Source organism: Epargyreus clarus, unplaced genomic scaffold (assembly GCF_041222505.1).
Source record: "Epargyreus clarus isolate Ecla_fem2 unplaced genomic scaffold, WU_Ecla_fem_2.2 ptg000016l, whole genome shotgun sequence".
NCBI lineage: Eukaryota > Metazoa > Arthropoda > Insecta > Lepidoptera > Hesperiidae > Epargyreus > Epargyreus clarus.
Window position 1 is genome coordinate 1,027,467 of NW_027332224.1, and position 20,129 is coordinate 1,047,595.

General features: G+C 42.2%; 1 protein-coding gene across 1 annotated transcript; it reads left to right on the forward strand.

Annotated features, from left to right (window-relative positions):
* Positions 1-688: 688 nt before the first annotated feature.
* On the forward strand, positions 689-19,861 carry LOC140748474 (uncharacterized). The gene is made up of 14 exons (XM_073081287.1): positions 689-766; positions 5,873-6,081; positions 6,649-7,329; positions 13,556-13,825; positions 14,583-15,254; positions 15,490-15,535; positions 15,579-16,009; positions 16,051-16,185; positions 16,417-16,453; positions 16,497-17,230; positions 17,272-17,415; positions 19,022-19,042; positions 19,080-19,409; positions 19,454-19,861. Exons 1-14 carry the CDS (start codon positions 760-762, stop codon positions 19,751-19,753), a joined length of 4,017 nt encoding a protein of 1,338 aa, XP_072937388.1. The 5' UTR covers positions 689-759; the 3' UTR covers positions 19,754-19,861.
* The last annotated feature ends 268 nt before the right edge of the window (positions 19,862-20,129 follow it).

Sequence of the window (20,129 nt, forward strand, 5' to 3'; positions counted from 1 at the left end):
CATACATACAACCCAAGCTAATAAAAGCGTGTTAATAAAAAGCAGCGGTTTCTTGTATGACGTTCCCTACTTATTTTCAAGCATTTTTATTTTTAAACCGCCTCCAATAGGAGGTTTGTCAATTCGACCGTATATATCTTAAATATAAAATTCTCGTGTCACAATGTTAGTTACCGTACTCCTCCGAAACGGCTTTACCGATTTTCACCAAATTTTATATGCATATTCAGTAGGTCTGAGAATCGGCTACTATCTAGTTTTCATACCTCTAAGTGATAACCCTTAACAATTTTTTATTTATATGGCAAAACAACGTTTGCCGGGTCAGCTAGTATTTTAATAAAATACTTATTGTTATAACGGCCACCATTACCGCCACATTACCACCATTACCAGTTAAAATTAAGTGTCTATCTATTACGGTTTAAGAGATAGAGCCCTGTGACAGACGGACAGACAGTGACATAACAAGGTTCCGTTTTTATCCCTTGGATACGGAACCCTAAAACTGACAAATATACAGACAGAAATTGCATTTTTATTGTATATATCTAATTAATTATCTATTCATACGATATAATTCGAAGTCAATTCACAATTTAGAGCCAATAAAACAAAAGAGCTTATCAAATCTGATAGAAGTTGATAATATAAAAGGGTGGTAGCCAAAAAACGTCGCAGTTTAGTGTTGACCGCTAAATAACATATTTTCTGCGAATTGAGTGATTTTTTAAAGAACTGCGTCTTTCCTGACGCGATATGATAAGTAAGTTTTTTTATCTATCTTTTAATTCAGTGGTCATCTTTATCTATCTTTTAAGGCAAATGTTCGTTGGATTTAGAGGTGGTATATTTATTACCACGCTTTTATTAGCTTGACCTGTATGTATGTATGTATGTATGTAACGGAATGTATGAACTCGATTTTTACCCACTTTGAACGGTCCGATTTATTTAAAATTTTGAATTATCAAGAACCGATGACAATACACGATTTTAATCATTTTATCCCATTCTCATCAGGATCGTCAGGAATCAGGATTAACGATTTTCCTTGTGCGATTTTAGCATGGTTTTTAGTTTTGAAACTGTACTTATTATTTGCATATGCATGTATGCTATATGAGAGGAAGGTGCATACTGCATGGTGTAAAATATAAACCATTATAGATATTGGTAGCGGGTTGTTGCGAAGTAGTTTTAATCCTATGTCACTTTATAATATACTAGTTTTTGGCCGCGGCTTTGCCCGCGTTTAAAAGAAAATAATATGACATACTAACATACATAAAACTGAAAATTCGTATCTTCATTGGAATGACAGTGGCGCCATCTGGCGAAAATTGGTCGTACCAACTCTGAAACCTTCGTGGGCTCATGGACAACAACTTTGTTAAAGATCATCACTTGATCAAATGCATAGTTTACGATTCAATCCTTACTAATATCGATTAAAATGATCGATGTTTTGGGTCCAAACGATCGATTCTCCGATTAATCGATCTTAGATCGCCATCCCTAGTTCCCGTGGGATTTTCGGGATAAAAACTATCCTTTCTCGGGTCTCAGGCTATCTTTGTACAAAATTTCATTAAAATCGGTTCAGTGGTTTAGGCGTGAAGAAGAGACAACCAGACAGACAGACAGACAGACAGAGTTACTTTCGGATTTATAATATTAGTAAGGATTTTTCTTTATATAGTAATATGGTGCAATATGAAATGTTAAAAAAAAGATTGGTTCTGTTTGGTCATGAATATTATAAATTATTGCTTGAATAGTTTTTTTATATTTTTTTATTAGGTAAATTACTTGTATACAGCAGTATCAAGAGGCCCCAAGTATAAGAAACCCCGTGTGCAAGCCAAAATTCTTTAAATGTTATCCAGAATTACACATACTTACTTATTTTATATTTTTCGGAAAAAATACACGTACGTAAAAAAAGTGCCCAAAACGCCTATAGAATTTTTGACTTCAAAATTTTCGAAAATAAAAAAAAAAGATTAATTTGTGGCGAGACCCCCAAAGACAAAACCCCGTGTATAAAACCAAAATTCTTAAAATATTATCCAATTACGCATACTCTTAGGTTGTACTTTTCGAAAAAAATAGATCTTAAAAAGTGCCCAAAGTGCCTAAAGAAGTTTTCACTTCAAGATTTCCGAAAATAAAAAATAAAATGTGGTGGGGCCCCCAACAAATTTAAGCGTACAGTAGAACCATTGTTTAATATGGTGTTTTGAAGGTGGTAGAACCCTTGGTGGTTCGACTCCGGCACCACCGCGATAGCTATTTCTACCTCATAACAGCGGTGTTAAGCGCTGCTGTGTTCTGGTTTGAAAGGTGTGGTAATGGAGACATTCTTATCCGAGGTGTTCTAGCTTAGTCCTCAGGGGTAGCAGCGCATCTGTGGCCGACCTCAGTTAGCAATATCTAATCCTATCTGGGATCCAATGTCCATAGGCGGCATAGCCACTCACCATCAGGTGGACTGCATGCTCGTCTGTTACTCCTATGTTGAAAAATACAGATAGACACTTATATAGATCTGATAAAAGACTGATGGGCGGTCAGCTTTACTATGGTGTAACCTACAGAACCTATCTGAGAAACCAGAGATTTACAACAAAAACAAAAAAACAACCGACTGCTTAAAAATATAATAATTTTAAACAAATATTTTGATAAAATAAACTTTTATAGGACTTCCCCAGTTACACGAATTTTATCAGTCAATAACACACATAAAAACATATTTTCAACAATAACGTTTATCTAAATTAGGTGCAATCGGCGCATATAAAGACGGTTATAAAATGCAATGTACATTGTACAAGACAGTAGGTAACACAGTGTGACAGTAGAAGAAGTCATCCATCATGAAGTAGTCATTTTTGAAGGTGGTAGCACCCTTTGTGGTTCGACTCCGGCGGTCCACCGCCACACCTATTTCTACCTTATAACAGCAGTGTTAGGCGCTGCTGTGTTCCGGTTTGAAGGGTGTGTAAAGGAGAGAGACTTTTCAGCGTTCCGGCTTAGTCCTCAGGGATAGCGGTGCATCTGTGGCCGACCTCAGGTAGGAATATCTAATCCTATCTGAGGTTGATTACAGATGTCCATGGGCGGCAGTAGCCACTTACCATTAGGTGGACTGCATGCTCGTCTGCTACCCCTATATTATAAAAAAAAATTAAAAGTCTATTCAAAACATAAATATCTAACAATAATATCTATTTGCAGATCAAATCGCGTAATAGGTTAGCTAGATAAACATGGAAATCTGATGTTTATCTAGTCTGATGTTATGATCTTTTGATAGTATCTTTACTATAATGCAATATTTATGTATTTTCTATTATTTAAATATATCTTCTCTATTAATCTATTGATACTGTGACATGCGTAGCTTCCAACAACAGAAATGAATAAACACATTGAAGCAACGTCAACATCATCTTTGTATGATGTTGACGTTGTGGTTCAACTCTGAAGGCACCACCGTTGCACCTATTTCTGTTATAATAGCAGTATCAAGCGCTGCTGTGTTCTGGTTTGAAGGGTGTGGTAAGGGAGCTACTTTTTGGAGTTGTTCCAATTTAATATTCAGCACAATAGTTCCATACGTTACATTTAAGATAATTACATAAGAGTCAATGTATTGGATAGTTTGGCACTTTTTAAAATTCACTTTGACGATTTTGCACTTATAAGAATGTCATTAAGTCTTAAGTTAATATTGTAAGCCCTAGGAATCTAATAGATCAGGGCCTACTACCATCTCTTAAAACAATGTTAGTTTAATCATACATTGAAATTTCGTACCACGACCTCGTTGAAATATCATTGTTTTTATAATATTACAATAAACAGTTTTATATGAAGTCTGTCGAAATTATTCACACTTTTATTGCAGTAAATTTATTTTTTTAAGCAAAATTTTCCAATTTCTTTTGGTTTTATACAATGGATAAGCGAAAAATGAATAAGTTTACATCGCTCGGCAGGAATAAAACAAAATTGTTTTAAGGAGGTCGTGGTAGAAATAACATAATCTTGATGCAATATTGAAATACAACTTTCCTGAACTATGATTCTTTTTAAGACGGTGTTAGAGCCCCAGATGCAAAATAATGATAATGATACCTAAACAAAAATCTAATAATAATATCTTTACTATGATCTAATGATAAAATCTGTTGTATTATTTAATGATAACATCGCTTCTGTAATCGAATGATAAAATAACTTCTACACTCTAATGATGACATCGGTGAAAATTAATTACTTTGTTTACACTTTTGGAGTAGCTACAATTTTGTAATTTCATTTTGATGTGAAACATCTATAGCCGCACGTAAAACCGATTTCTGGCGTGGCGACGCATGCCGTGGCGACGCGTCGCCACGCTATACGATGGTATATATATACAGTCTATATGCAGTAGTATGTACGGTGTGGCGACGCGTCGCCATGCGGATCGTAATATTTTATTTTATCATTATGACATATTTAGTTCCTATCACAATATGTTCTTTTCTGCATATTACTTTTACAAAATAATGTCGATGTTTCACATCTTCCAGGCGTCCCGTGACGGCTCACATTGTTTTATAACAAGAAGTAGCAAATGATCATGCAGTCCACCTGACGGTAAGAAGCTACTGCCGTCCATGGAAATCAGATCTGTAGTCCCAGATAAGTCCTACCTGAGGTCGGTCACAGATGCGTTGCTACTGAGGACTAAGTTGAAACGCCTCATACAAGTATATCTCTTACTAAACCCTTCAAACCAGCTTCTTGGATGGGTGTACATTCGCTGAGTTACATATGAAGCGAATATCTTAATCTTCAGGAGTAGCAAGGCATCTGTGATCGGTTTCAGGTAGAACCTGTTCAGGTATCTTCAAGTGGATATAGTGTTGGTCACAGATATAGGCGGCAATGGCACTTGTCACAACACAAAATAAAAAATAAAAGTTCGATGGCAATGTCTTTCATAAAAATCCTAGATCTGAAATTGAAAACGCACTTTTTTTTCAAATTGTGTAGTAACTGGTGGCCCTAGGCCTCAATAGTTTCACCGGGTTTTAGTGACGAGTCTAAAGCTTAGCCGGTACAAGGAGACTACGCTTCTGAGGTTGCGGGCGGCAAGAGTGGGAGCTCGAACCGTCCAGCAAGTAACTCCGGGAAGGACGGCGGTGTGTGAGGCCGCATACCGTTGTAAACACTAGGTGTGTGGGAGGAGCATAAACTGCTCCACCACGGAAGAGCCCGATTGGGGCATCGCGCTCGGAGGACTCCGGTTGTGTTCCATCCGAGATCCCGGAATTCTCCACCAAGCGCCGAGGACGGCCACCGGAGGGGGTTTTAGTGCGGTAAAAATCCCACATAACCCGGCGTCGCTCCCACGTCGTCGGGTACCTTTTGAAGGTTTCCCCCTCGAAATAAAAAGAAAAAGGCTGGAAGGATGGGATAGTTTTACTCGCCGTTACCGCTTTCCTGTATCGTCCACCTTCGCTAGAGGGAGAGAAGGTTACGGACCCAGCTACTACCGGAGTCCTGACCATTTGCCCTCTAGCGGCTTAAAAGCGGAAGGGGCGGTCCACCCCGGGCCTCCGATCCTGGGGGGTCTCCAGAGTTGCTAAAAAAAGCTCGTCAGAATCTATGAAATGTGTATAAGTCAGCGAAAAAAGGTCACCGAGTCACTGGCGAACTTTTTACACTTGGCGCCTCCATTCAACTTTCTTCCTCGGGCCTGACAATCGTCGTCCGCCACTGCATCTGCCTGCCTGCCTGTCATATAGAGAATCCAGTGTTTAGTATGATTCTGAACAAACCTACCACTTCTGATAACAACCATCTTTTCCAGGACTTATTTTCCTGGGTCTCCTGGCTTCGGTCGTGGCCCGACCTGACTCCCGGCGGGCGACACCCCACGAGCTCTGCCCCGAAGACCAGTCCCATTTCCTTCTACCCCACGAGTACGACTGCACGAAGTTCTACTATTGCGAATATGGACTAAGATGGGACACTCCGACGGACTGCGCGCCTGGTACTGAGTTCTCACCAACGCTACAAGTGAGTCCTTCTTCTTTACTTCTTTAGCGGCATTGTGAACTTCTTGTGCCTTCAGGCCTGATCGAAAATCCGTAAGAGAGCAAAGCAAACTGCAAAAGTCAAGTCATCCGGTGTCAGCATAGAAAAAATATGTCAATGGGTGTCAGTTTAATTTTTATTTCTTATATTTTATTATTCAGGTCAGGTTTCGAAAGTTTTCACTTCTGTCGGCACTCCCGGAGTGCAACCCGTTGATTTTTTTTCTATAAGAGTAGCAGACGAGCATGTAGTCCACCTGATGGTAATTGGCTACTGCAGCCTATGAACATTTGTAATCAACTCCAGATTAAATAAGATTCCTACCTGATGTCGGCCACAAATGTGCCGCTACTCCTGAGGACTACGCTGGAAAGACTCTGATAAGTATGTCTCCCTTACACCCTTCAAACCAGAACACAGCAGCGTTTAGCAGAACAGCAGGTAGAAAGGGACCCTTCGGGCAAGGGAAAGGAAATTACCTACTTAATAAGCTAAAGATCAGATCAAAAGAAAGAATGAAAGAAGTACTAATGTTTTTTTTCTTTACAGGTCTGTGTTCATCCGTCTTTAGCGGGTTGTGAGCTGCCAGGGGTTCCACCTACGGAGGGACCGCCAACTGATCCCCCAACACAACCCCCAACTCAACCCCCTACCCCAGCCCCTACTGATCCCCCTACTCAACCCCCTACTGATCCCCCTACCCCACCCCCAACTCAACCCCCAACCCAACCCCCAACTCAGCCCCCAACCCAACCCCCAACCCAACCCCCAACCCAACCCCCAACTCAACCCCCAACCCAACCCCCAACCCAACCCCCAACTCAACCCCCGACCCAACCCCCAACTGATCCCCCTACCCCACCCCCAACTGAACCCCCTACCCCACCCCCGACTGATCCCCCAACTCAACCCCCGACCCAACCCCCAACCCAACCTCCAACTGATCCCCCTACCCCACCCCCGACTGAACCCCCAACTCAACCTCCCACACAACCCCCAACCCAACCCCCAACCCAACCCCCAACCCAACCCCCAACCCAACCCCCTTCACCCCCAACCGAACCCCCACCAAGACCAGAAGGGGACCTACCAAACGGCTGTCCTGCTGACTACCAAGTGTATAGACTACTTCCACACGAAACCGACTGTGACAAGTTCTACTACTGCGAATTCGGGGAGCTGGTGGAGACATCCTGTGCCCCTGGAACCTACTTCAACCCTGAACTGTCGGTAAGTCATTTTTAGTAATAGGGTTAAGTTACAAATTAGTTATTCCAACTGGACTCGAGGCGGCCCTCCACGGTTCGGTTTGCACGGACGTTCTTGCCACGGACGTGTAAGATGTGGAATGAGCTTCCTCCCGAGGTATTCCCGGAGCGCTATGACATGGGGCTCTCCAAAAAAGGTGCAAAAAGAGCTCTCCTTCAAAGCCGGCGATGCATTGGCGACTCCTCTGGTGTTGCAAATGTTCATAGGCGATGGAGACTACTTTCCATTAGGTAGCACGTCTGCTTTATCGTCAGGCTCAAATATAAAAAAAAAACCATCTCTTGCTTAAACGATGAAGGAAAACATCGTCATGAAACCTACATACCTGAGAAATCTTAAAAAAAAAATTCAAAGGTATGTGAAGTCTACCAATACGCACTTGGGCAGCGCGGTGGACGGCCTTACCCTTTTCATTCTGAGAGGAGACCCGTGCCCAGCAGTGGGGCACTAGTGGGTTGATGATGTGGATTTAGAAACTCGGCCTCTAATTCGAGGGTACTAGGTTACAAAATCAAGCACTGATTTTTCAAATTTATACTTTGTTCTATAAATACTATAAATTAATTTTCACATTGAAAGTAACCTGCGGATGTCTACACGTCTGAGAGTTCGTAAAAAGTTCTAAAAGGTGTGTGAAGTCTATCAATTTGAACTTGGCCAGCGCGGTAGACTATGGCCTAATCCTTCTCACTCTGAGAGGAGGCCCAAGCCCAGAACACAGCATCTCTTAACATTGCTTTTATTAGGCAGAAATAGGTGTGGCGATGGTGCCGCCGGAGTCGAAGCACAAAGGACTTTACCAAACCAGCCTTTCTCACTCTGAGAAAAGACACATATGACAAAATAGTCAATAATGTCATTGATATTCAATATGACTGACGTCAATATGGTCAGTTTAATAACCAACTTCACGTTATTACCTTTGTGAATGATATTGCTGACGCAATATGATGATTATGATTATGACTTTTATCTTTTATATTATTTTCCATTTTTTTCTTTACATTACACGTTGTTAAAAAAATCTACATATAAAAGTAATTTATTCCGGAATAACATAAGCTACTAATTATTAAACTAAACGTAAGTAAAATTAAAAATGACGATAATAAAATCTTTTATATTAAATTCTCGTGTCACAATGTTAATTACCGTACTCCTCCGAATCGGCTTTACCAATTTCACTAAATTTTATATGCATATTCAGTAGGTCTATGAATCGGCTACTATCTATTTTTTATACCCCTAAATGATAAGGATTGTTCACCCTTAACATTTGTCGGGTCAGCTAGTCAATAAATAATTATGTATATAGTAATTATTATCTGCATGTATATATTTAAGTAGTACGACTAGATAAATAGATATTTAGGTATAGACTCAAGGCAAAGTTCAATACAAAGAAGATACAATTTCAGACCGAATTATTACATATTTATGCGATTAGATATATAAATCATGAAATTACAATCTAATCAGTACACGCTTTGTTGTAATTTCATTTGAGAACTATATATTTTTTAAGATTTTCTAAAGTGTTTTAAATCCTCGTAAGTCGACTCCGGTGGTCCACCTATGTCTGCCGTATACCAGCAGTGTTGCGCTGCTTAGTTCTGGTTTAAAGAAGTATAGTCCCCGCCAAACTGCTAGTCCGCTCTGAAGTTGCTGCGAGCAGGTATAGTCATACAATTTGCTATGGCGACGCAATTCATTTCTATATTCAGAGCGGACTAGCAGTTTTACGCGGACTATAGTAAGATACACTTAAACTTTTCAACTTACACCGGCATACAATTGCCAATCAGCGCCCCTAGCGGATTCTGTTAGAACTAGGAAATTGTATGGGCCAATACGTAAACAAATACCAAAACAGTCGTATTTGTCAAAACGTAAAAACTCATGGTAAGAGTACTGAGGTTGATTAAAGATACAGAAGTGGCTTACCATCAGGTGGATAACATTTGCGACTTCAATATTACAAAAGTCATATCAACTTATACTTATCAACTTATATGCACCTTCATTGGGAATTTCGTTACCAGATAAGCCTCATTACTTTATCGGTTCTGTCAAAAATTTGCAATTAGTATGATGAATGGTTCCAGATAGCATCGAGTAGGCATATTTTGTTTAATTCGATAGGAAGTGGCATTTGATAAAATAGTGACATTCTAACAAACAAGTCTTTATTTGTTTATTTATTTACGAGCTTTTGCCCGCGGCTTCGCTCGCGTTACGATGTAATATTTTCATCCCCTATTTTATCCCCTTGGGGGTAGAATTGATCAAAATCCTTTCTTAGCGGATGCCTACGTCATAACATCTACCTGCACGCCAAATATCAGCCCGATCCGTCCAGTGGTTTGGGCTGTGCGTTGATAAATCACTATGTCTGTCAGTCACCTTTGAGTTATATATATTTATAAGATTGAGTTGTAGATCCCTTTGGTTCAGCTGGAGTTACCACCGCCATACTTATTTCTGCCTCATAAGAGCAGTGTTAAGCTCTGCTGTTTGTTTTGAAGGGTATGATAAGGGAGAAATACTTATCCGAGGCGTCCCAATGTAGTCTTCAAGGGCCTCTGTGGCCGATCCTAGGCAATGTCAACTCTTCTGCGGAGTTGATTACAGACGCCCATAGGTGGTTGTAGCCATGTTCAATATACAATCATAAAGGTATGTGAAGTGTACCAATACGCACTTGTCCAGCGCGGTGGACTATGGCTTATCCTTCTCATTATGAGAGGAGACCCGTGCCCAGCAGTGGGACAGTAATGGGTGACTGATGATTTCTCTGTAAGTGATTTGTCAATATTCTTAAGAGAAATAAAGTCTTCATTTAACAATATTTGCCATCATGTGGACATGCTCAATGACACCTTAAAATTAAGTACTTTCAGTACTGTACATACTACACCATTTCTAAATATACTTATCGATAATCCGATAATCCCGGTAATCAGAATTACCTTCTTGTAATCACCATCATAATCTTTTAATACGGTTTATGACAAGAAAATAACATTTCCTGAAATACGCAATTACTTGCCTCCGTTTTATAATGATTTATGTGGATTTTATCAATCTGAATCATTTTGGTTCTAAGAATTTCTACTCGTGTCTGTCGCCTATTTCTAGCACTTGACAAGAGATGGCGCTGTACGATTTTGAATCGGCATATTTATTACTAGTTTTTGCCTGCGGCTTCGCCCGCGTTTATAAGAAAATAATATAAAATAGTAACATACATAAAACTGAAAATTCGTACCTTCATTGGAATGACATTGACAAAAACTTTGCTAAAGATCATCAATTGATCAAATGCATAGTTTACGATTAAATCCGTACTAATATCGATTAAAATAATCGACTTTTTGGTCCAAAAGATCGATTCGCTGATTAATCCATCTTAGATCGCCATTCCTGATTTCCGTAGGATTTCCGTGATAAAAACTATACTATGTCCTTTCTCGGGTTGTAGACTATCTTTTTACAAAATTTCATTAAAATCGGTTCAGTGGTTTAGGCGTGAAGAAAAGACAAACAGACAGAGTTACTTTCGGATTTATAATATTAGTAAGGATTTTTTGAAGTGCTACTGCTACCCATGGACATCTATAATCAATCAAAGATACCTAGAGTCGGCCACAGATACGTCCCTACCCTTGAGGACTAAATTGGATCGTCTCGGAATACCTATAGTCTAAGAATACCTTACACACCCTTCAAAATAGAACACTACAGAACCTACACAAATTAATTATAACTTAGTGAAAAATAAAATCGGTGGATTTTAGTCATAATTAATTTTACTAGACATCATTTTGAAAATCAGAAGCGAAATTCGAATCGGATTAGGCTATCATAGCTATGACTTTTTATCGGGATTGTTATCTTGAGATTTGAGAATCACAAGATTTCGAGATTTTTAATGAGTATTTGAAATTTATCCAAAATGAGATTTATATTTACATTTTAGTCAAACATTAAATTCTTAAAATTTTGGACCGATTCATCTAGTTGTCTTTTATAATAAGATAACTAATACAATATAATGTTATTATATATGATAACCGAAATAAATATTTTTCAATTATCTATATGATTATTTCTTTGAATTGGCAGCGGCTGCAATTATAACGACAGTGCAATAATGCAATATCATTATCATTATTTATAACCATATTGCATATAACAATATGGTTATAAACATACATATTTATGCGAGTCAGATTTTTACTTAAAGTTTTTTTTAATAATTTCTTATTTCACTTTTAATCATGTTAAATATATTTTGTGAATTGATATAGCTTATTGAATATATTTTGTGAATTGATATAGTAGTAAGTACTAAGTCTATAAGGCAATAAGCTTGGACGACTTGCGCAATAGACTGGCTTATATTTTCCCATTCTAAGAGACACGAACATGAGTTTACTTAGAAGGTGGTAGAACCCTTTGTAGTTCGACTCCGGCGGCTCCACCGCCACACCTATTTCTACCTAATAACAGCGGTGTTAGGCGCTGCTGTTATTAGGTAGGAATCGTGGACCTCAGGTAGGAATATCTAATCCTATCCGGGGTCGATTACAGATGTCTATGGGCGGCAGTAGGCACTTACCATAAGGTGGACTGCATGACTCCTATATTATAAAAAAAAAAGGCGATCCACTAACTGAAACCGAAAATCTACAAAACTTACACCTTTACGGGGGATTTTGAGTGTCATTAAAAATTTCGAAAATTATTGGTAATTTTATTTTAGTCTAGACATCAGGCGTAGTCAAAAAAGATAAATCTTGATTTAGTATATAATATGAATATTTAAACCGTATTCCTTATCTTTTCCTATAATCTTTGTGCTAAATACTCGTATGAGTAACATCCTTCATAATTATGAAAGGGATTACACATAATCCGTATCAATTGAAATTATTGAATTCAAGGTATTTATTTATTTTTGCAAGGTTTTCCTCTGCATTTGCAGAATGTCTTTCAATATTTATGCAAGGTCTCTTAATACTTCAGATAGGCTATCAATTTGTTTATAAATTAAAGGAAACAATTAAATTTTATTGCGGAGTGGGTTAATACTATATTGGTTTAATAATGAGTTACATTATTAGGCTGATAATAGGAATTAATAAATATAGATTAAAAGCTAAAAAACACGCTTTTATGATAAAATCAACTAAAAAGCAAAAAATAATCTTCAATCTAGGAATCAATTAAGGAACAGTAAATAGTATAGTACCACTATCATGCATCGTTTGTAAAAAAAGCAAGTGTCTATCTATTACGGTTTAAGAGATAAAGCCCAGTGACACATGTACAGACAGCGGAGGGTTTCGTTTTACCCTTTGAGTACGGAATCCTAAAAATCATTCTACAAGAGGGCGTTATAGATATGTTTCAGAGCATTTGAGTTATAGGGAAATGACATTATTATTTTCTAAACTAAAAATCACGCTATAACAGTTATTGAAATTAAAAAGCAATTATTTGCAATCTAGTAACTTGCGATGAACTTCCTCACAGGCGCTTTAACAATCTCGCCTCGAAAATCGTTAATCCTGAGGATGTTGATAAGGACAATGGTACAAAATTATTAAAATCGTGTATTGTCATCGGTTTTTGATAATTCTTCAGAATTTTGAATTAAACTGAACGTTCAAAGTGGATAGAAATCGGGTTCAAATATTCCGTTACTGTTACGTACATACATACATACAACCCAAGCTAATAAAAGCGTGTTAAAAGCGTCTTGCTAATTATAAGAGCAAATATTATTTAGTACCTTCTTCTCTTCGCAACAACAAATAACTAGTAATTTTTATAACATCAAAAGAACACACTGAATAAACACCATTTACTGAAAATGGAAGTACTGTAGCCTATGTTACTCCCACAATTTAAATAAATCCAACGACACCTTATTATTATGTTGAAATTCGTCAAACTATTAGGCTGTTGGCACTGCTAAAAATGAGACATTAGCTCGGGAATTATAATCCTCCGCAGTCGGGTAAAATTCCTCAAAAACTATACCTTTAAAAGATTATTTTTATATATAATATGAAAGTAGCAGACGAGGTTTTAACACCTTTTATACCTAAATTGTCTTGTATTGTAAAACTCTATGTATTATGTAAATAATGTCAATAATTAACCATAATTTTATCCATAGGTTTGCGATTGGCCATGGAACGTTGATTGCGCAAGTGGCGGCGGAGGTGGCGGTGGCGATGGCGGTGGTGGCGGAGGCGGCGATGGCGGTGGCGGAGGCGGCGGTGGCGGAGGCGGCGGTGGTGGTGGCGTTTCAGACGAGTGCCCCGCTGACTTCACTGAGGAACAGTTGCTACCACACGCCGATTGCGGCAAATACTACCAATGTGTACATGGACAGAAAGTTGAACGGAGCTGCGTGCCAGGACTACACTTCAACCCCGTAACACAGGTTCGTTATTCTGCTTTCAAACTACCCTTATCATATTACGTACAGTCATTTACGTACTCCTTTTTTTTTTTTTTTTTTCTTCTCGAGGGGGAAACCTTCAAAAGGTACCCGGTGCCGTGGGAGCGACACGGGGTTATATGGGACTTTTACCGCACTAAAACCCCCCCGGTGGCCGTCCTCGGCGCTGCGTAGAGGACTCCGGGATCTCCAAAGGAACGCGACCGGAGTCCTCTCAGCGCACTGCCCCGTCGGGCTCCGCCCAGGTGACTTTGTGTCACCACACCATCTGGTGTATACGACGGAATGCGACCACACATACCGTCGTCCTTCCCGGGGTCGCTAGCCGGGCGGTTCGAGCTCCCACTCTTGCCGCCCGTAACCCCGAAAGCCCCTTTTAGTCGCCTCTTATGACAGGCAGGGGATACCGTAGCTCTATTTTGGAACCCGGAAGCCCGGAACTACAGGGACAACAGTCATAGCTCCTGGTAAGATTTCAACGCCCTTCGAGGCTTCGTAGAAAGTAAATTATTTCAAAGTCGACTATAATTTATGAATTATGTTTTTTTTTTGTATGTACGAGTACGATGATATAAAATTCAATTTTGTTTCATCGACTCATTGTAAATACAGCAGATATTTTTCATATATCTGAAAAATGCCTCAGATAATTGTCCTGTCAGTAAAAAAAAATAACAAACTGGTATAATATACAAGAGTGAAGTCGGCTGATTTTAAACTAATGCATTTAAAATTACAGGAATGTGATTGGCCACAATACGCTGGATGCGTGCCTGGCGGCGGCGGTGGTGGAGGTGGTGGTGACGGAGGAGGCGGTGGCGATGGAGGCGGCGGTGGTGACGGAGGAGGCGGTGGAGGAGGAGGAGGCGGTGGAGATGGAGGCGGCGGTGGTGACGGAGGAGGCGGTGGAGGAGGAGGAGGCGGTGGAGATGGAGGCGGCGGTGGTGACGGAGGCAGCGGTGGAGGCGGTGGTGGAGGAGGCGGTGGCGGAGGCGGTGGTGGCGGAGGCGGCGGCGGCGGTGGAGGCGGTGGAGGCGGCGGAGGCGGCGGAGGCGGCGGTGGTGGAGGCGGAGGTGGCGGAGGAGGAGGAGATGGTGGAGGTGGTGGTGAAGGAGGCGGCGGTGGTGATGGCGGAGGCGGAGGAGAAGGCGGCGGTGGCGGCGGAGGTGGTGGAGGCGGAGGCGGCGGCGGCGGTGGTGACGGAGGCGGCGGTGGCGGCGGAGGAGGCGGAGGTGGCGGTGGCGGAGGCGGTGGTGGCGGTGGCGGATTACTCCCTAATGGCTGCCCTGCTGACTTTAACGAAGAAATGCTTCTACCCCACCCTGACTGCGGCAAATACTACCAATGTCTATACGGAGAGAAAGTGGAACGCTTCTGTGTGCCAGGCTTACACTTCAACCCTATAACACAGGTTAGTTCAAAAGTATTAAAAGTCGCATTTTCATATTGCCCTAAAAATATTCCTAAAAAATGATTTAAATTTAAGATAAAGTTCAATTAATTGTGTCTCTTAAAAATATATTAATAAAATATAATTATTAATGTCTCTTAAAAACAAATGTAATTTGGACAGGTGAAGTGACATGAGTATTTTTGTATTCGTTTTTGGTAGTCACATATGAGTGATATGTTTAATTGTATTGCAGCAATGTGATTGGCCTGAAAATGCAGGCTGCGTGCCTGGCGGCGGTGGTGACGGAGGCGGCGGTGGCGGCGGAGGCGGCGGTGGTGACGGAGGAGGCGGTGGAGATGGAGGCGGTGGTGGTGACGGAGGAGGCGGTGGAGATGGAGGAGGCGGAGGAGATGGAGGCGGCGGTGGCGATGGAGGAGGCGGTGGAGGAGGAGGAGGCGGTGGAGGAGGCGGAGGCGGTGGAGATGGAGGCGGCGGTGGCGATGGAGGCGGCGGTGGAGGAGGCGGAGGCGGTGGTGATGGAGGCGGCGGTGGTGATGGAGGCGGCGGTGGTGACGGAGGCGGCGGTGGTGACGGAGGCGGCGGTGGCGATGGAGGAGGCGGTGGAGGAGGAGGAGGCGGTGGAGACGGAGGCGGCGGTGGCGATGGAGGAGGCGGTGGTGACGGAGGCGGCGGTGGCGATGGAGGAGGCGGTGGAGGAGGAGGCGGCGGAGGAGGTGGAGATGGCGGAGGCGGAGGTGACGGAGGCGGCGGTGGTGACGGAGGCGGCGGTGGTGGCGGTGGAGGATTACTCCCTAATGGCTGCCCTGCTGACTTTAACGAAGAAATGCTTCTACCCCACCCTGACTGTGGCAAATACTACCAATGTCGACACGGAGAGAAAGTGGAACGCTTCTGTGTGCCAGGCTTACACTTCAACCCTATAACACAGGTTAGTCCAAAAGTATTAATAGTTGTATTTTCATACTGTCCTAAAAATATTCCTTAAAATGATTTAAATTAAATATAAAGCTAAATTAATTGTCCCTTAAAAATTATTCATAAAATACAATTATTAATTGTCTCTTAAAAACAAATGAAATATGGTCAGGTGAAGTGACATGACAATTTCTGTATTCGTTTTTGATAGTCACATATGAGTGATATGTTAATTGTATTGCAGGAATGTGATTGGCCACAATACGCTGGATGCGTGCCTGGCGGAGGCGGCGGAGGCGGCGGTGGCGATGGAGGAGGCGGTGGAGGAGGAGGAGGCGGTGGTGACGGAGGCGGCGGTGGCGATGGAGGAGGCGGTGGTGACGGAGGCGGCGGTGGTGATGGAGGAGGCGGTGGAGGAGGAGGCGGCGGTGGCGATGGAGGCGGCGGTGGAGGAGGCGGTGGTGACGGAGGCGGCGGTGGTGATGGAGGAGGCGGTGGAGGAGGAGGCGGCGGTGGCGATGGAGGCGGCGGTGGAGGAGGAGGAGGCGGTGGAGGAGGCGGTGGAGGAGGCGGTGGAGGAGGAGGCGGCGGTGGAGGAGGCGGAGGCGGTGGAGATGGAGGCGGCGGTGGCGATGGAGGAGGCGGTGGAGGAGGCGGAGGCGGTGGAGATGGAGGCGGTGGTGGCGATGGAGGAGGCGGTGGAGGAGGAGGAGGCGGTGGAGGAGGCGGTGGAGGAGGCGGTGGAGGAGGCGGTGGAGGAGGAGGCGGCGGTGGAGGAGGCGGAGGTGGTGGAGATGGAGGCGGCGGTGGCGATGGAGGAGGCGGTGGAGATGGAGGCGGCGGTGGCGATGGAGGCGGCGGTGGAGGAGGCGGAGGCGGTGGAGATGGAGGAGGTGGTGGAGATGGAGGCGGCGGTGGCGATGGAGGCGGCGGTGGTGACGGAGGAGGCGGTGGAGATGGAGGAGGCGGTGGTGACGGAGGAGGCGGTGGAGGAGGTGGAGGCGGTGGAGATGGAGGAGGTGGTGGAGATGGCGGAGGCGGCGGAGGCGGCGGAGGCGGTGGAGGCGGCGGTGGCGGTGGAGGCGGTGGAGGCGGAGGATCCCTTCCTAACGGCTGCCCTGCTGACTTCGAAGAAGAACTGCTTCTACCTCACCCCGACTGCGAAATGTTCTACCAATGTGTGGACGGCGAGAAAATTGAAAGAAACTGCCCCGCTGATTTACACTTCAATCCCGTGACACAGGTGAGTGTGTCAAATGCTTTTTAAGATTCCAGAAAGTTTTAATCCCTCGTTATTAATTTATAGCTTTTCTTTAAGTTTATCCGGTGATGGTGGCCGAAGTTCACAAATATTTAAAGGAACTATGTTAGTTAGTTTAAAGTAGTATGATTTTTCTAAAAAGATATGTTTGAATGATATAAATAGAAAATGCTTGAAGTGACAAAGTAGTTCTTGTTATATTTTTAATTGTAGTTTTAGGATTTTTAATGTAGATTTTCATGTGTAGTTTTCATAATCAAAAGTTAGATCAGTTTGAGGCAATTAAAACAGGTGAATTACATAAGCTAAAGCAAAAAGGGAAATTCCTTAGAGATCACGTATCGAGTAATCTGATATAATAGATATAATTATTACAGATTACATACACTAATACTCATAAATGAATAAAATAATGTTAAGGTTTAAGATATTGAAATAGTCAAAGATAAGTCTCATTAGGAAGAATTCAAATTACGAGTAACTAAGCATGAAATTGAATGTACTAAACTAATATGAGAATGTACATGAATATAAAAAAGAAGAATAGTTAAAAAAAAAAAAAATAAATGTAAAGGAAAACATTTTGAGAAGTCTGGGAGTTCTTTAAGAAAGTACTCAAAAATGTCAGAAGTCTACAGTCCGCGTAAAACTGCTAGTCCGCTCTGAATATAGAAATGAATCGCGTCGCCATAGCAAATTGTATGATGACACCAGCTCGCAACTTTCAGAGCGAACTAGCAGTGGCGCAAACTATAACAGTTCCCATTTGTCCAGCCAATGAACTTTTGCCTAAACCTCTCTCACTTTGAGAGGAGACCCGTGCCCAGCAGTGGGATTAATGTTTTGGCAAAGGGAGATCTCTCGCCGGGCTAGGTGATCATGCCCGGGGAACGGCTGTACTCCGTTTGTCTCAGTCTCAGTTTGGAGCTTGTATATATGCAAGATATTTAGAAAACTTCGATAGCGTGATTCAGTAGCGCCATCTCTTGACGAGTAGCGGGAAGTCGCTACATGTTGATAGCGACACTATTATGTTATCAAAAGATTGTAATTGAATCTAAACATAGGTATATTTTTACTTTTAATCTAACATCTAGCCTTATCAACATCTAAACAGGCATATGATAAAGCAGATTTAACTAAACCTAATAAATATCGTCATTAGAAAATCTCACGGCACAATCAGTAGATGTTTATCAAAATACGGTAGCGATGTTGATCGTATTGATAAATATGCACTTGCATCTTGATTGTGATAATAATCTTATCTGATAAATTAGTGTGACTTTCCCGCATAAAACGTGATGTTTCAGTATTTTAATTAAGTAATGTTTGGTTTTTTCTATATCCAAAAAACATACACATACAAAGTAGGTTTAGTAACCTTTAATATTGAATGAATCTCGCAATCGTAATTAATATCGTTTTCGCAATTTCATACTTAAATTAAGATTAGTGCATTTTTTATTATGTATTAAGTTTTTACTTCAACTTTTTAGAATGGTAACGATATTAGTCTATCCTTTCTTCTATGAACGTAAACATAAGTAATATTTCTTTATTTGATCAACATAATGTTATTTTACAGGAATGCGAATGGCCTGAAATTGCTGGTTGCATTCCTGGCGACGGCGGTGGCGGCGGAGGCGGCGGTGGAGGTGGAGGCGGTGGCGGAGATGGCGGAGGTGGCGGAGATGGCGGAGGTGGCGGAGATGGCGGAGGCGGCGGAGGCGGCGGTGGTGACGGAGGCGGCGGTGGTGATGGAGGCGGAGGTGGAGACGGAGGCGGAGGTGGAGACGGAGGCGGTGGTGGTGATGGAGGCGGCGGTGGTGATGGAGGCGGCGGTGGTGATGGAGGCGGCGGTGGCGGTGGAGGCGGCGGTGGAGGCGGCGGTGGAGGCGGCGGTGGAGGCGGCGGTGGAGGCGGCGGTGGTGGCGGAGGCGGAGGCGGTGGTGGTGGCGGAGGCGGAGGCGGCGGTGGCGGCGGAGGCGGCGGTGGCGGTGGAGGCGGCGGTGGCGGCGGAGGCGGAGGCGGCGGTGGTAACGACCAAAAATGCGTCGACGAATGCAACGTCCTCCCCTGGGCCCACGACACCGACTGCGACAAATTCTGGGTTTGCGATGGCCAACGTGCCAAACTAGTCGCCTGCTCCGAAGGCCTCCTCTTCAACAGATACACACACACCTGCGACTTCAACTGCAACGTTGACTGTGCTAGAAATAACATCCAGATCACCCCCAGCGCCATTGGCATGAATGTTTTTCTCCCCTGGGATAAAATTGACGAGAAACTCCTTCAACTTTTGACTCAGAATAAGTAAAATGTCTAACATATAAATATTTAAAATATTTATAAATGTTTAGTTCAATTAGGTTTAAATGTAGGTTGAAAACAATATTGTTATGTAAACGTATTTTGTGCCAACATTAATGTTGTAAACATAAAAAAAGTACAATAGTATAAGCAATTAAATGTAAAAATGTAGACAAATGTATATTTATTTAAATTAATGACAATTAAATTGTGTAATTTATTAAATTATTATTACAACTTAAAAATAATAAATTTTGTAACTGTAATATTGTTGATATTTTTTAAACAAATTAAATTATTTTGAAATAAAATATTATGTAGATGTAAATATAAAAATAATTTGATTTGTTTAAAAAACGTCAAATGATGTCCGAAAGTATTGT

Coding starts and splice junctions, on each gene's coding strand:
- LOC140748474 (XM_073081287.1), top strand. Junction 17,231..17,271: donor CGGCGGAGGCGGCGGAGGCG/GTGGAGGCGGCG, acceptor GGAGGCGGAGGA/TCCCTTCCTAACGGCTGCCC. Junction 17,416..19,021: donor ACTTCAATCCCGTGACACAG/GTGAGTGTGTCA, acceptor GTTATTTTACAG/GAATGCGAATGGCCTGAAAT.